Source organism: Salvelinus alpinus, chromosome 11 (genome assembly GCF_045679555.1).
Source record: "Salvelinus alpinus chromosome 11, SLU_Salpinus.1, whole genome shotgun sequence".
Taxonomy (NCBI): domain Eukaryota; kingdom Metazoa; phylum Chordata; class Actinopteri; order Salmoniformes; family Salmonidae; genus Salvelinus; species Salvelinus alpinus.
The window spans coordinates 36,661,408-36,678,887 of NC_092096.1; the positions used below are offsets into that span (position 1 = coordinate 36,661,408).

At 43.8% G+C, this 17,480-nt stretch overlaps 1 protein-coding gene across 14 annotated transcripts in view; it reads right to left on the reverse strand.

Annotated features, from left to right (window-relative positions):
- The window catches only part of sox5 (SRY-box transcription factor 5), a 174,931-nt gene that overhangs the window by 98,278 nt on the left and 59,173 nt on the right, over positions 1-17,480 (reverse strand). For 5 of the 14 annotated variants that reach the window (XM_071332836.1, XM_071332843.1, XM_071332838.1 and 2 more), the window contains exon 1: positions 4,463-4,674. The exons of 1 other annotated variant lie outside the window; for it this stretch is intronic. In XM_071332836.1, the coding sequence (XP_071188937.1) occupies positions 4,463-4,500 (38 nt within the window). In that variant the 5' untranslated portion in view covers positions 4,501-4,674. Of the gene's footprint in view, positions 1-2,253; positions 2,382-4,462; positions 4,677-17,480 lie in introns of those variants that run through there. 8 more of the 14 variants (XM_071332839.1, XM_071332832.1, XM_071332831.1 and 5 more) reach the window with 4 other exon arrangements.

A 17,480-nucleotide genomic window follows, 5' to 3' on the forward strand; every position in this document is an offset into this window, starting at 1 on the left:
AGAGAGAGAGAGAGAGAGAGAGAGAGAGAGAGAGAGAGAGAGAGAGAGAGAGAGAGAGGGAGAAAGAGGCCCAGAGAGGCCATAGGGAGAGATAGAGAGAGAGAGAAAGAGAGCGAGGGGACAAGGTCTGCATTAGTGTTCAGACGGACACACCACTCAATCACACACACACACCCACACACACTGTACCCCGCTTTCTCATAACAGGCCGTAACACGCCACCCTATCCCTTTAAAACACTTAACCATTTTAATCCGCAATGCTTTTCTAGTTAATGCTACATAAGTCCAATTCAATACAATTCCACTTGAATTCACATTACACACTTTGATTCCCTTAATTCCTGAATTAATTCCATTCAATTTAAAAGTTTCAAACAGTAACAAATTACATTACCGCAATTAAAATCCACTGTCATACTTTAGAATAATATCCCATCATGTATTACAATGCAATACCAATGCAATGATGACACACTTAAATACACATTTCTACATATTTTCTTAGCAGCAGAAATCAACACAAACCATTGAAGTGTTCTTGTATAACCATTTTTGCAGTTTTACTAATAAGGCACATTTAGGTGTTTAGACAACCGGTGTGGACACACTCATAAAATGCAACATTACACCACGACCCCCCCCCCCCAGTAAACCCACAGGGACAAACGGTAGAGAGTGAGAGTTCCACACTGCACCCCTCAGCACCCCTAGGAGTCCCCTTCCTCTTCTCTGCCCCTTCTTTACGATCAATCTCGCTCTTTTCCCTTTACTTCTGCATCTCTCTCTCTCTTTCTATCTATCTGTCTCTTTCTTTCTCTCTTTCTGTGTGTCTCTCTTTCTATCTATCTGTCTCTTTCTTGCTCTCTTTCTGTGTGTCTCTCTCTCTTTCTATCTATCTGTCTCTTTCTTGCTCTCTTTCTGTGTGTCTCTCTTTCTATCTATCTGTCTCTTTCTTGCTCTCTTTCTGTGTGTCTCTCTCTCTTTCTATCTATCTGTCTCTTTCTTGCTCTCTTTCTGTGTGTCTCTCTTTCTATCTATCTGTCTCTTTCTTGCTCTCTTTCTGTGTGTCTCTCTTTCTATCTATCTGTCTCTTTCTTGCTCTCTTTCTGTGTGTCTCTCTTTCTATCTATCTGTCTCTTTCTTGCTCTCTTTCTGTGTGTCTCTCTTTCTATCTATCTGTCTCTTTCTTGCTCTCTTTCTGTGTGTCTCTCTCTCTTTCTATCTGTCTGTCTCTTTCTTGCTCTCTTTCGGTTACCCTCTCTCTGTTTGCTCTCTCTCTCTCTCTCTCTCTCTCTCTCTCTCTCTCTCTCTCTCTCTCTCTCTCTCTCTCTCTCTCTCTCTCTCTCTCTCTCTCTCTCTCTCCCTCCCTCCCTCCCTCCCTGTGGAATCTGTCAGTTTGGCCACAGAATCTGTCAGATAACTCACACACATACACTCATACCACAGCTATGTCAGAGAAATCCCTCTATTTAAGTATGTCATACAAGCATCATAGACATTCTTAGTAAAGCTGTCAATGTATTTGAAGAAGCCGTCAAATCACTATTATTTTCACAAATTAACAAAATTTCAGTGAGAAAACTTAAGAATGATTCATAATAATACCAAAATATACAACAACATAAGTACAATATTACAAAGACAATAATAACATGACATTGTAATAATCACGTTAGTACACGCGTGTATAATTATAACAATGGCAATAATAATATATTCATCATCATCATCGTATATTGAAATATTACTCAGCATAAATGACTGTAAATAGTACGAAAATGGTTGTGATTTACTCCGTACTAAAACCAACCCAGTCCAAATATAACATGAACAAGAACGTTCTAGCATCTATTCAATATCTCAATCTGTTCATTCGCCGTTAATAAATGACGTCTGGATGATAAAGCTCCTAAAAACAAACCATTCTCATCTCGTTTCCATCAATTACGCCTCAAACTAATCAAGAGACAATAAAAAGGAAGGAGAATTTCTTCAAGTCACATGGCCAGCCCAGCTCATTGCCCTACACACTGTACAAAACATACATGTACTGTGTTATTGTGACAGAACGTTTAAAGCACCTATAAACCCAGCAACATTAGAGCAGAAAGTGCTTTCCCACACAGCAATTGTCTGTATCTCACTTATCTTCTCCTGATAACTCATAACTGAAGCAGAAAACAGATACAAGCCACGGTAAACGAGAACGGAGAGAGGGATGAGAGAGAAAGAAAGAAAAGTGAACACTTACAGAGACGCAGGAACAGAAAGCATCAGGACCGATGATGGTATGTCTCGCACACACACACACACTGCACTCTCTCTCCCTCTGCGTTGAAGAGACTAATGCACAACTCTCTCTCTCACACACACACAGACACACACACTGTAGAGAGCCTCGCACTCACAAGTACACACTACACCGTCTACACATACACGAGCCGGCACAGCTCGCCCTTTCCTCCTTCCTTATCCACTGATAGAGTACATTACTGGAAAGCAGACTGTTAACCAGACGTTTTCTAAGTCATTGTAATCCCTGCATTTATCTCCATACATTCTGCTTTTACATGTAATCCTTTACATTTTTTACTAACACAGAGTCTGCTGTTGTTATCTTTTCTCTCTTCCCCTCTTTGCGGATAGATGACTTATTAAAAACACATTACTGCGACATATAAATGTGTTCTTAATTCAGGGTTAAAACCCATAGAGTTTATCTCCAAACAAAAGATTAGTTTCATCTGGCAAAACAGTGCAGTACTTTATTGCAATAAAAGTCAAGTGAGAGAGGGGCGTGTATAAAAAAAAATACTGGCATTAAAACAGGGTATTATGGGTAATCTTTCTTTCAGGGCATTAACATCAAACAGCCATTATTCCCCAGCAAAGCCCGTTTTGTTGTTGACGCGAACTGTAAATCGGTGAGAGTATTTCCACCTCTCTCACACAACAGAGGAAAACATAGGCCGTGGTTGTAAATAAGAATTTGTTCCTAACTGACTTGCCTGGTTAAATAAAGTTTGAATAAAATAAAATACAAAAACATCAACCCTCTCAACAGACAGCTGTGGCTGTACAGAAAGACAATCCCACGTCACTGTGAGATAATGTGTGTGAATATTTTAGTTTATGATCTACAAATAAAAGATTGGACATTTTGTTTAAATGTAGACTTTTAACATTTACTGTGTTCTATTTCATCTACGGGAATATACCATGTTGATTCTGTAAAAACAACCCAACAATTCTCCCACCCTGAACAATTTGCTCATGTTCGATAGCATCTCGACATGAATGTGAGCTTTCTTATCTCAGGGTCTCAAAATAGCCCCACAGATAAAGCAGAAGTACAACTAGTTGCCAGGCATTCTGAATAGTGAACTGTAGATTGATTCTTTGACAGGCAGGTAGTTAGCTGGTGAATGGGAACTTTCTGAGAAACTCTTGTCTAACTGAATCACACTGTTCACGCTCTCACCTCAGCACATGGAAACAGAGTACGGACATAACGTTTGTCACAGACACACATACAAACACACATGCGCACACACATGCGCACACACACACACACACACACACACACACACACACACACACACACACACACACACACACACACACACACACACACACACACACACACACACACACACACACACACACACACACACACACACACACACACACACACACACACACACACAAACACACACGTAGACAGACAGTGAGTAACACTGCTGCTTGAACACGGCAATGAACATGTTGACATGAACAACTTAGTTAAACTGGAACGTGTGCAGTGGAGAGAGTGAGGGAGGGAAAGAGGGAGAGAGAGAGAGAGAGAGCGAGAGAGTGAGAGAGCGAGAGAGCGAGAGAGCGAGAGAGCGAGAGAGAGAGAGAGAGGGAGAGAGAGCAGGGCCAAAGTCACAGATCACTTCTCTGTGTCACTCTGATTACCACAGCTGGACAACACACACACATACACACACACACACACACACACACACACAAACACAACCAGTTTGCTCAAGCTTTGCACTTGGTTTCGCTAAAAGGCATAGGACAGCCAAACAAACTTTTTATCTTTCCCTCTCTCATAATCTCATTTCCTTTATCTCTCTCTTGTATCCCCCCTCTCTCTCTCTCGCTCTCTCTCTCTCTCTCTCTCTCTCTCTCTCTCTCTCTATGTATCGATCGATCTATCTATCTAACAAACTGTTAAAGCCTTGGAATTCAGCAAACAGTATTTTGTTTCAGCAAAACAGTTTAACACCAAGCAGCACTTTTTTCTTCACAAACACTTCAACAACAACAAAACACTAGCTCTCTCCTTCTCCCTCCCTCCCTGTCTCTTTCCCTTTCCCTCACAGTCCTGTCGTCCGTCTCTCCCCGCGGTCTGTCTGAGCGTGGTCAGCACGAGTGTGTGTGTGTGACTGAGGGAGTAAGAGCGTACGTACCTGTTAAACTCCTGAGGTAGCTCAGGGTCTGTGAGCATGCTGGAATAGGTCTGTGGGAACTAGGATTCCTCCGTCTAACACCATGCAGCTCCGACACACAGACGGAACAGAATCACAACTGCAACTCTATTGATCCTTCAACCTCTGAGACAACGGAGACTGTTCCCTCTCTCTCTCTCTCTCTCTCTCTGTAGCGCTCACACACACTCAGCCTCACACCCTCCCTCCCTCTGTCTCTGTCCCTCCTCCTACCCTCCCCTCCCTGTAAGCTGTTAGATCTGGGCTCAGCTCTTAAAGGGCCAGCGCAGGGCACGGCACAGTGTGTGTGTGTGTGAGAGATACATTGTGAACATCGTTATAACACTGTACACAGTCATAATGACATTTGAAATGCCTGTATTCCTTTGAACCTTTTTACTGTTCATTTTTTATTGTTTATTTCACTTTTATCTATCTATCTATCTATCTATCTATCTATCTATCTATCTATCTATCTATCTATCTATCTATCTATCTATCTGTACGTACCCCAACCAGAAGCCATGGATTACAGGCAACAATTGCACTGAGCTAAAGGGTAAAGCTGCCACTTTCAAGGAGTGGGACTCTAACCCAGAAACTTAGTCCCTGTGCCCAAGAACACTAAGGTAACCTGCCTAAATGACTACCGACCCGTAGCACTCACGTCTGTAGCCATGAAATGCTTTGAAAGGCTGGTCATGGCTCACATCAACACCATTATCCCAGAAACCCTAGACACACACCAAATTTGCATACCACACCAACAGATCCACAGTTGATGCAATCTCTATTGCACTCCACACTGCCCTTTCACACCTGGACAAAAGGAACACCTATGTGAGAATGCTATTCATTGACTACAGCTCAGTGTTCAACACCATAGTGCCATCAAAGCTCATCACTAAGCTAAAGACCCTGGGACTAAACACTTCCTCTGCAACTGGATCCTGGACTTCCTGACGGGCCGCCCCCAGGTGGTAAGGGTAGGTAACAACACATCCGCCACGCTGATCCTCAACACAGGGGCCCCTCAGGGGTGCGTGCTCAACCCCTCCTGTACTCCCTGTTCACTCATGACTGCACTGCCAGGCACGACTCCAAAACCATCATTAAGTTGGCCGATGACAAAACATTGGTAGGCCTGATCACCGACAACGATGGGACAGCCTATAGGGAGGAGGTCAGAGACCTGACCGTGTGGTGCCAAGACAACAACCTCTCCCTCCACGTGATCAAAACAAAGGAGATGAATGTGGACTACAGGAAAAGGAGGACCGAGCACGCCCCCATTCTCATTGACGGGGCTGTAGTGGAGCAGGTTGAGAGTTTCAAGTTCCTTGGCGTCCACATCACCAACAAATTAACATGGTCCAAGCACACCAAGACAGTCGTGAAGAGGGCACGACAAAACCTATTCCCCCTCAGGAGACTGAAAAGATTTGGCATGGATCCTCAGATCCTCAAAAGGTTTTACAGCTGCACCATCGAGAGCATCCTGATGGGTTGCAAAACTGCCTGGTACGGCAACAGCTCGGCCCCCGACCGCAAGGCACTACAGAGGGTAATGCGTACGGACCAGTACATCACTGGGGCCAAGCTTCCTGCCATCCAGGAACTCTATACCAGGCGGTGTCAGAGGAAGGCCCTAAACATTGTCAGACTCCAGCCACCCTAGTCATAGACTGTTCTCTCTGCTACCGCACGGCAAGCAGTACCGGAGCGCCAAGTCTAGGTCCAAGAGGCCCCTAAATAGGTTCTACCCCCAAGCCATAAGACTCTGGAACAGCTAATGAAATGGCTACCTAGACTATTTGCATTGCCCTCCCCCTCTCTGGAACGCTGCTGCTACTCTCTTTTATTATCTATGCATAGTCACTTTAATAACTCTACATGTACATATTACCTCAATACAGGTGCCCCCGCACATTGACTTTGACTATGTACCGGTACCCCCTGTATATAGCCCAGCTATTGTTATTTACTGCTGCTCTTTTATTATTTGTTATTCTTATCTCTTACTTTTTTTTGTTCAGGTATTTTCTTAAAACTGCATTGTTGGTTAAGGGTAAGGTCTACACCTGTTGTATTCGGCGCATGTGAGAAATAAAATGTGATTTGATTTGATTTTTGTTTATTATCTATTTCACTTGCGTTGGCAATGTAAACATATGTTTCCCATGCCAATAAAGCCCTTTGAATTGAATTGAAATAGAGAGAGAGAGAGAGAGAGAGAGAGAGAGAGAGAGAGAGAGAGAGAGAGAGAGAGAGAGAGAGAGAGAGAGAGAGAGAGAGAGAGTTTGTGAGTGTGAGGGGAGGGGCTGTGTGGCCGTAGGGATGGTTGCTTCCATAGAGCAAACACTGCCCCCTTCCTTAAGCTCTGTACACATGCATGCACACACACACACACACACACACACACACACACACACACACACACACACACACACACACACACACACACACACACACACACACACACACACACACACACACACACACACACACACACACACACACACCACTGGTATAGAATCCTCTCAACACACCACTCCAGGTCACCTCTCTGGACCTCAGTCTTCGGTTCTCTTGTCTACATGAGACCGGATGGGTTTTATTTTCTTTCACAAGTTTAGAGAGTCTCTTCTCTTCCTTCTTACTGTGAAATAAATCTGCCTGGATACAGTCTTTTTCACAGGTCCTGCTCCTCCGTTCTGAGTATTCGTAATAGTAATACGGATGATTATAACACTGTAATAGCCTTTATTGAGTATAACTCCTTCCTCAGTACAGAGGACTCTTTGCATTAGTTATCAATGGAGAACAACACATTATACAGAACGAAGGAAACATCAGAACGTTTATAAAGGAATTTAATCAAATATGCATAAACAAGCTTAAACAAGATTATTAAAAATAATGTCCTACATATCCTATATTGTCACTGACCGTTCAAATACACACACACATGCACGCACACGTGTACACACACACACCTGATGAGTAAGTAAGTGTGAGGAAGCAGAATTTCGAGTGTGTGTGTGTGTGTTTGCGTGCATGTGGTACTGAGTGTGCGAGCGGCAGGCAGGCAGGCAGACAGCCCTTAGCGCTGTCAGTCACTATTAGGAGTGTGTGGTCTGTGTGTCACAGACAGAGCCAATCAGCCATTGTTCTGGAGGACAGAGAAACAAACCTGACAGCCTGAAACACAGTAGCCTGGAAAACTTTAAACACGCCATCACTCCATCTGTACTCAACACACACACAGGCACATATGCTAGTGGAGACACACACACACACACACAGGCGTGCACGCTCATGCACACACACACACACACACACACTAGCGCACACAAACGCACTTAAACGTGTGACAAATGCCTGACTGCTTGCAGGCACACCCACACACACGCACTAATGCATAACCTGAACAAAATCTGTCTATCCAAATATGTATGAATATTGTGTAACAGGGTTGTCTGTCTTGTTCGTCTGCTTGTTCCTACTGTCAAATAAGCACAAAAACTTTACCAGAAACACAAGGCCAAATTCACACTCATACCTATACCCTCTATTTGATAAATAAAATATAGAGTTATGGATATGATAATATCAACAACTATAACTGTCATTGTGATTCTATTTAGTTTAATTCTTCATGAAAAATGAAGGGAAACATATCTGGAGGTTAGATGTAATCTCATTCAGGAAGTAAATTGGTCCTCGGGATTGGAGACGTCATCTCTCCTTGACCTCTGCTGCAAAACAGCTGCAAACCTAATGATAACGTTATTTGTGCATTACAGACAACCTAACTGCTTTATTATACAGACTAACTGTAGGCAGAATGTGAACCATAAAGACTCCAATGGACCTTAGCGAACTCTTACTTCCTGGCGGAAAGTTTTCATAGCTGTTTTGCTATGATGACGAATCTGTGTGTGTGTCTGTGTGTGTGTTTGTGTGTGGGAGTGCGTGTACCCATTGTCATACATGAGTAAAAGTAAAGATACCTTAAATGACTCAAGTAAACGAGAAGGTCACCCAGTAAAATACTACTTGAGAAAAACCTTAAAAGTATTTGGTTTTAAATATGCTTAAGTATCAAAAGTAAATGTAATTGCTAAAATATACTTACTGAAAGGTGGCATTTTTATTTATTTACAGCTAGCCAGGGGCACACTCCAACACTCAGACATAATTTACAAAAGAAGCATTTGTGTTTAGTGAGTCTGCCAGATCAGACGCAGTAGGGAGGACCAGGGATGTTCTCTTGATAAATGTGTGAATTGGACAATTTTCCTGTCCTGCTAAGCATTCAAAATGTAACAAGTACTTTTGGGTGTCAGGAAAATAAGTAAAAAGTAAAAAGTACATTATTTTCTTTAGGAATTTAGTGAGGTAAAACTAAAAGTAGTCAAAAAATATACACTGAACTAAAATATAAACACAACACGTAAAGTGTTGGTCTCATGAAATAAAAGATCCCAGAAATGTTCTATATGCACAAAAAGTACATTTTTTCTAAAATGTTTCGCACAAATTTATTTACATCCCTGTTAGTGAGCATTTCTCCTTTGCCAAGATAATTCATCCACCTGACAGGTGTGGCATAGCAAGAAGCTGATTAAACAACATGAACATTACATAGGTGCACCTTGTGCTGGGAACAATACAAGGCCACTCTAAAATGTGCAGTTTTGTCACACAACACAATGCCACAGATGTCTCAAGTTTTGAGGGACCATGCAATTGGCATGCTGATTGCAGGAATGTTCACCAGAGCTGTTGCCATAGAATTGGATGTTCATTTCTCTACCATGAGCCACCTCCAATGTCGTTTTAGAGAATTTGGAAGTACGTCCAACCGGCCTCACAACCGCAGACCACGTGTAACCACGCCACCCCATGACCTCCACATCCGTCTTCTTCACCTGCGGGATCATTTGAGACCAGCCACCCAGACAGCTGATGAAACTGTCGGTTTGCACAACAGAAGAATTTCTGCACAAACTGTCAGAAACCATCTCAGGGAAGCTCACCTGCGTGCTTGTCATGCTCACAAGGGTCTTGACCTGACTGCAGTTTGGCGTCATAACCGACTTCAGTGGGCAAATGTTCACCTTCAATGGCAACTAGCAGGCTGGAGATACAGTATGTGATCTTCACGGATTAATCCGTAATCCGTATGGCGTTGTGCGTTTTGCTGATGTCAACGTTGTGAATCAGAGTCATGGGGACGGTGGGGTTATGGGCAGGTATAAACTATGGACACCGAACACAATTTCATTTTATTGATGGCAATTTGCCATTCATCCGCCTCCATCACCTCATGTTTCAGCATGATAATGCACAGCCCCATGTCACAAGGATCTGTACACAATTCCTGGAAGCTGAAAATGTCCCAGTTCTTCCATGGCCTGCATACTCACCAGACATGTCACCCATTGAGCGTGTTTGGGATGCTCTGGATCGACATGTACGACAGCGTGTTCTAGTTCCTGCCAACATCCAGCAACTTCGTACCGCCATTGAAGAGGAGTGGGACAACATTCCACAGGGCACAATCAACAGCCTGATCAACTATATGTGAAGGAGATGTGTCGCGCTGCATGAGGCAAATGGTGGTCACACCAGATACTGGTTTTCTGATCCACGCCCCCTACCTTTTTTTGAATGTATCTGTGACCAACAGATGCATACTGTATCTGTATTCCCAGTCATGTGAAATCCATAGATTAGGGCCTAATGAATGTATTTCAATTGACTGATTTCCTTTTATGAAATGGAACTCAGTCAAATCTTTGAAATTGTTGCATGTTGAGTTTATATTTTTGTTCAATGCAAATAGTAAATTAAAGTACAGATACCCCAAAACACAACTTAAGTAGTATTTGAAAGTATTTTTTACTTAAGTACTTTGCACCACTGCGTGTTTGTGAGTACGTGTGTGTGTAAGTGTGTGCAATCGTCTTGAAAAGCGTTGTTGAATACGACTACAAGGATGTGATTTTGCAACGAGAGGAGAAAGCAGAAACTCATCCTTCTCAAGTGTCTTGTTACCTAGCTACTCTCACATGCTGACCAGACCGGACACGTCGCGTGCGCGAGCGTCGCAAAATAAATGTAGAAATCCATGTTATGGAATTATTGCACCCACACTGCTCGCGCACATCAACTAGCGTCTGCCTTACCAAGGGCTAAAATAGAAGTCATTCCTATTTCTGACGCAGATCGCGCTGAAAGTCCTGCCTCTCCCATCTCCTTATTGGTTTATAGAAGCAGGTACCCACGTGCAATCTCCTCATTGGTTATACCCACGTGGGTGATTGAAAGACGAACTGTTTTGCCGGTTGTCATGGTAATACTATGAAAGTTTAGATGCGATCACCATATAAGTTCAACGATGAAAAAGCCTGGAAGGAGGAGAGATGACTAGAAACGATTCGGTTGGCCGTTTTATGTGTAGATTAATTTGTCGGAGTAGAGGACCTTGTGCAGATCAGGTAAAATAACAACTCAATGTTTATATCCCAGGACAAATTAGCTAGCAGCAGCAAGCTAGCTAAATAGGACAAATTAGTGCAAGCTAACTAGCTAAATTGCCATAGATGTTTAATGCTTTTCGACCTGTCCCCAATTAATATCATTGGTTCAGAGTTTGTTTTGATATTTTAACCTGCGTGTCGTGATCGCGTTTGGTGTGGGGGGACAAAATAAATGTATGCACAATAGCGCACGATGGCGCAAGCGCACAGCCGGTTTGGGTTCCGTGTTAGGTAGCCATTGTTCCTCGTTAAACATTTTCGAGAACCTTAACGTCAAGGCTGCAGTAGGGAACGAGACAGAGAGATGGAGGTGGTATTGTTCTATGAAAGGTAAAAGAGAAAATAAAAATATAACAACAGCAACACGGGAGAGAATGAAAAAATAAATTCATCTGAGGTGAAACAAAAGGTGTTAGAAAACGTTTCATCCATTTAGAATGCTACTTTTGATTATTTACAGCGCTAGGAGATTAAGAACAATAAGAGATGGTTTCAATGAACGTAAAATACAGAAGTCGAGTCCTTAACCTTATTTAGGTATAGCCGTGACCTAAAATGAATTATGTTTTCAGTGTGTAGACCAGGAGAGGTGAGGAGTTATGCGTAACACACACACACACACACACACACACACACACACACACACACACACACACACACACACACACACACACACACACACACACACACACACACACACACACACACACACACACACACACACACACACACACACGGTCCATTACAATGAAGCCGTTCATCAGAGACCCGGTGTCGTCGACCCTCACAGCTGTAGTGCATTAGAGGCCCAGAGATCACAGGGTCTGCAGGAGACAGGCAGTAAACATTCCCCTTCCTCAACATTACACACACACACACACACACACACACACACACACACACACACACACACACACACACACACACACACACACACACACACACACACACACACACACACACACACACACACAACAAAACACAAACACACATCAGGGCCATTAGAACAAGCAGTCTGACCCTCCCCTTCTGTCCTCCATGTCCCTCTCTACTCAATCTGGGGAATAGAAGGAGAAATGAGGGAGGGAGGGAGGGAGACTAGGGTGGAGGTCATTGCACGGATGACGTTGCTCTGCTGTTAGAGAAACAGCACCTTAGAGAATGCCACCATAAGTACACAGAGTCTAGATTTCCCAATTGTTTGGGGCATACAATATAGCTCAGTGTTTAAATTATTTGTTTGCTGCAGTCATTGTTGCTGATCCTTATTGAGGGTGTCAATAATGTTGGACCCCACTGTATATAGAGATATTAAACACTGGACCGTTTCTTGTATACTGTTTTTCACACTGTGTATTCATGTACTGGTTTCTAAACATACGTATGTGGACATCTGCTCTTCGAAAATCTAATTCCACAATCATGGACATTAATATGGAGTTGGTCCCTCCTTTGCTGCTATAACAGCCTCCACTCTTCTAGGAAGGCTTTCCACTAGATGTTGGAACATTGCTGCTGGAACTTGCTTCCATTCAGCCACAAAAGCATTAGTGAGGTCGGGCACTGATGTTTGGCGATTAGGTCTGGCTCGCAGTCGCCGTTCCAATTAATCCCAAAGGTGTTTGATGGGGTTGAGGTCATGGCTCTGTGCAGGCCAGTCAAATTCTTCCACACCGATCTCGACAAACCATTTCTGTATGGACCTCGCTTTGTGCACGGGGACACTGTCATGCTGAAACAGGAAAGGGCCTTCCCCAAACTGTTGCCACAAAGTTGGAAGCACAGAATCATCTGGAATGTCATTGTATACTGTAGCGTTAAGATTTCCCTTCACTGGAACTAAGGGGCCTAGCCCGAACAATGAAAACTCCTCCACCAAACTTTAGAGTTGGCACTATGCATTCGGGCAGGTAATGCCAAACCCAGATTGGTCCGTCGGACTGCCAGATGGTAAAGTGTGATTCATCACTCCAGAGAATGCGTTTCCACTGCTCCAGAGTCCAATGGTGGCGAGTTTTACACCACTCCAGCCGACCCTTGGCATTGTGTATGGTGATCTTAGGCTTGTGTGCGGCTGCTCGGACATGGGAACCCGTTTTATGAAGATCCCGTCGAACAGTTCTTGTGCTGACGTTGTTTCCAGAGGAAGTTTGGAACTTGGTAGTGAGTGTTGCAACCGAGGGCGCACAATTTTTACACACGACTCGCTAGAGCACTCAGCGGTCCCATTCTGTGAGCTTGTGTGGCCTACCACTTCCGTTGTTGCTCCTAAACGTATCCACTTCACAATAACATAACTTAAAGTTGACCAGGGCAGAAATTTGACTAACTGACTTTTGGAAAGGTAGCGTCCTATGACAGTGCCAGGTTGAAAGTCACTGAGCTCTTCAGTAAGGCCATTCTACTGCCAATGTTTATTTTACCTTTATTTAACTAGGCAAGTCAGTTACGAACAAATTCTTATTTTCAATGACAGCCTAGGAACAATGGGTTAACTGCCTTGTTCAGGACGACAGATTTTTATCTTGTCAGCTCAGGGATTCGATCTTGCAACCTTTCGGTTACTAGTCCAACGCTCTAATCACTAGGCTACCTGCCTCCCCTATAGAGACTACATGCCTGTGTGCTCAGTTTCATACAGCTGTCAGCAACGTGTGTGGCTGAAATAGCCAAATCAACTCATTTGAAGGGGTGTCCACATACTTTTATATACATAGTGCAGCTCATTCTAATATACTGTACGTGTAGCGGACATGAATCGGTTACTCGTGGTCACGTGATGCCGTGGCCCTGCCTGTAAACTTAAAAACCAGTGTCTGCCCTTGGTCCAAGTGGGAATTTCCTCTTGGTCTAACTCCCATGGGAGACACCAGGCTCATATCTCATGTGTTACATTCGCATATATTGCTTTTGGATTACTGATAAAGTGTTATTTGGGTTTATAAGTGGATTCGTCTTGTCACCCACGATTTCTGCCTTTCTAGTTTTGATTATTGTTTTTGTACTATTATTTGATGATTATTTAGTTTGACATTTGTTTCCTGCACTGTTAGGAGCTAGTAACGCAGGCCTTTCGCTGCACCTACTATAACATCTGCTCAACGATGTACGTGACCAATAAATGTTGATTCGATGTGACCATGACAGGAAAACACCCTCGCTTCCTGCCGCCTCCTTTCCTTCTCTCCTTGTCCCAGCGTCAGCTCTGGTGTCAATACCTGAGACCTCAGACATCTTTCCCTCCATCTCTCCTTCCCTCCCGCTCTCCTTCCTCTCTCTCCTTCTTCTCCTCATCCTGTATAAGAACTCAGAGCAGACCCAGAGCTCAGGGATGGGCAGTGAGGGACAGACAGTGACAGTCCTGTGAAGTGGGTTTATCAGACACACAGGAGGACTGGAGGACGTGGCTCTCAGAAGGTTGAGTGGCAGTGGAGAGAAACCATCAAGATAGCCTGCTATCTCGCTCTGCCAGGAGAGTCCACAATGGCTGTATGCACACACATACTAACAAGACACAGGCCTGACAGACAGACGGGCAGATTGACAGACACACAGACAGCAGACATCACCACACAGTCCTCTAAACTCAGTCATAACACTAAGGATACTGATCTAATAGGATGTGGCCTCTGCTATCCCTGCCCATACAGACACTTAGGCAACATAAGAAGCCTGAATGTCAGTGGGGAAAGACGAGGATGACGTGTGATAAGATCATTCTCTCTTGCTCTCTCTCTCTCCTTCCCCTCTCTCTTTCTCACCCCACTTTCTCTCTGCCCATCTCTCTCTCTGTGTCTCTCTTCCTCTGTCTTTCTGTCCATTTGTCTGATAGTCCCTTTGCAGCGACATGGCCAGACATTCCACTCTGCAGCTGAATAGTCCTCTATATGTTATAATTGACTGGGCTATAAACAGTAGGCTAAACTAGGAGACTGTGTGCGTTCTCTCTATGACAATTCTATGCTCTCTGTCACTATTCTGATACAGAATATCAGAACTTCCCAGCCCAGTTAAACAGCAAACACAACTGTCTGTAACCCAGCTGCAACAACACTTTGTACTTCCCTTTAATGTTGAATAAAGTGTTGGTTTTTAAGATGACTTCCCAGACTAGAAAATGAATTACCAAGACATATTGTTGTGAGTGCCTTCCTAGCCTGTTACTAATTAGTTTGCTTTTTATTCACCCCAAATTGCTCATTATTGCAATAATAAATAGAGCTATTTTTCATATTCGTTAGTTATTGTCAAGCTTTAGCTACTGACAAATAATTAATCTAGCTGTGTTTTGTGTCAGACACGCAACACAGCAATACAATACAGCCAGCGACTGAAAAGGACTCTCATGTCAACAAAGGGTTAATGAATGTTTCTGAAAGAGGATAAATAAAAGGTAAATGATTGACAAAGCATGTGTGTATGTACATAGACAGTGACCCACTCATGCGCGCACACACACACACACACACACACACACACACACACACACACACACACACACACACACACACACACACACACACACACACACACACACACACACACACACACACACACACACACACACACACAGAACAAGCTCAACATCCATCCTACCTACAGTATCCCCCCTTCTTCACTTCTCACACAAAGACAGAACCAAACAACAGAGCTTCTCCTTCTTTCTCCTTATTAAAAACCTCTTCATTATGTACAGTGGCGTTTCACTACGGCCTTTAGAGGACAAGCTGATTGGGGCTAGCTTCGGTGGAGGAGAGGAGAGGAGAGAAGACATGAACAGGAGGAGAAGAAAAGAAGGAGAAAAAGAGAGAGAAGAAGAGCCTCGAGGAGGAGAGGAGAGTGTAGAGCAGAGGAGGAGAGGAGAGGAGGAGAAACTTGAGAAGAGGACTACATTCACACTGCTGTTCCAAAGAGCTGCCCTGTTTCATGTGGATATAGAGCCACACACCTCCCTGGTCTGAGAGGTTAGACTGAGTCAGAGTACAGGAAGCTTTTACCTGGGACAAATTGGATTCGGACACAACTGATGTAACAGACTGAGAAAACGGTTGATAGAGTAGCACTTCACCGTCTCAAGTGCCCTGTCTGCCCTACCAAACAAGTGTCAAACAACAGCACACTTCAGCTTGTGCATTACAAGAGCTGTTTAGCGGGTGGAAAATGCGTTTGTACCGAGTATATGTGTGTGTGTGTGTGTGTGTAGAGAGAGTGGTGCGCTAAGAGGTATGTGACAGGGGGAATAAAGCGGGAAGGATATGGGAAAGGAGGGATGATGGAGGATAGAAGAATGAGTGTGGAGGTTTTAGATCTCTCTGCACCATTAGAGACGTGATGGAGCTCGGCAGGAGGCCCTAGTAATGACCTCCTTGTCTGTCCCTCCGCGTCAAGAATAAAACACACACTGCTACACATACACACCTCACTCAACCCCCAAACGCATATTCACTGCACACACACACACACACACCCCAAACACAGACACGCACTTCCCCCCCCCCCCTGCCCCCACCTCTAAGATCATTTATATGTGTTTTGTCTCTCTTAGTCGTTATCTCAAAGTATTTGTACATCTACAACACACATACACATGCACACACACACACACACACACACCGCCTCCAGGATTCTGAGTGACTTTATTCATCCAGCCAGTGGGATTTGGCGTCTTCTCCACACGAAGACGACATTGTTTCACAGCACATCTTTAGAAAACCAAATCTGCACTTTGTTTGTATTGCACATCATACGCAAAACCCTTCAAATGATGTGTTTCAGTTGAGCAGTCTGTGTGTGTGTGTGTGTGTGTGTGTGTGTGTGTGTGTGTGTGTGTGTGTGTGTGTGTGTGTGTGTGTGTGTGTGTGTGTGTGTGTGTGTGTGTGTGTGTGTGTGTGTGTGTGTGTGCGTGTGTGTATTCTGTCAGTAGTATAGGAGAGAGAGGCTGCTCGCGGTATTGATGTGATTTTCTACAGTATGCTTTGTGGCGGAGCGTTTTGAAAAGTCCATCTGGGGGAAACAACAGCACAGGAGACCGTAGTGTACCAAGCTCTACAGCTCCAGGCACTGGGAGACTAGATTCAAGCTGCTACTGTCTCTCCAAATAATGACACAGCCACTCACTGTTTTTCATTTAACCGTATTCTTTAAGTAAAGAGTTAATCTCATTTCTAAAATAAACTCTATATTAAAACGGCAGCATCTTCGAGATGGGGGTGTATTCAAGTTTTTCTTTAGAACATGGCCATGCGCAGGACTATACAATGGTTCTGATGTTACTATATACTGTCTATAGGACCTGTGATGGTACAGGTAAGCTGTAGATGTGAGCCCTGTGGCAGCGTTGGTCTGTTGGGTATCTCAGTGTGTGGGTGAGACACAATTGCATGGAGAGGGATCTGAGCTGAGATGCCATGAGACTAGGTCAGATACTGAACAGGTCTCCTCTTTTCTCTTCT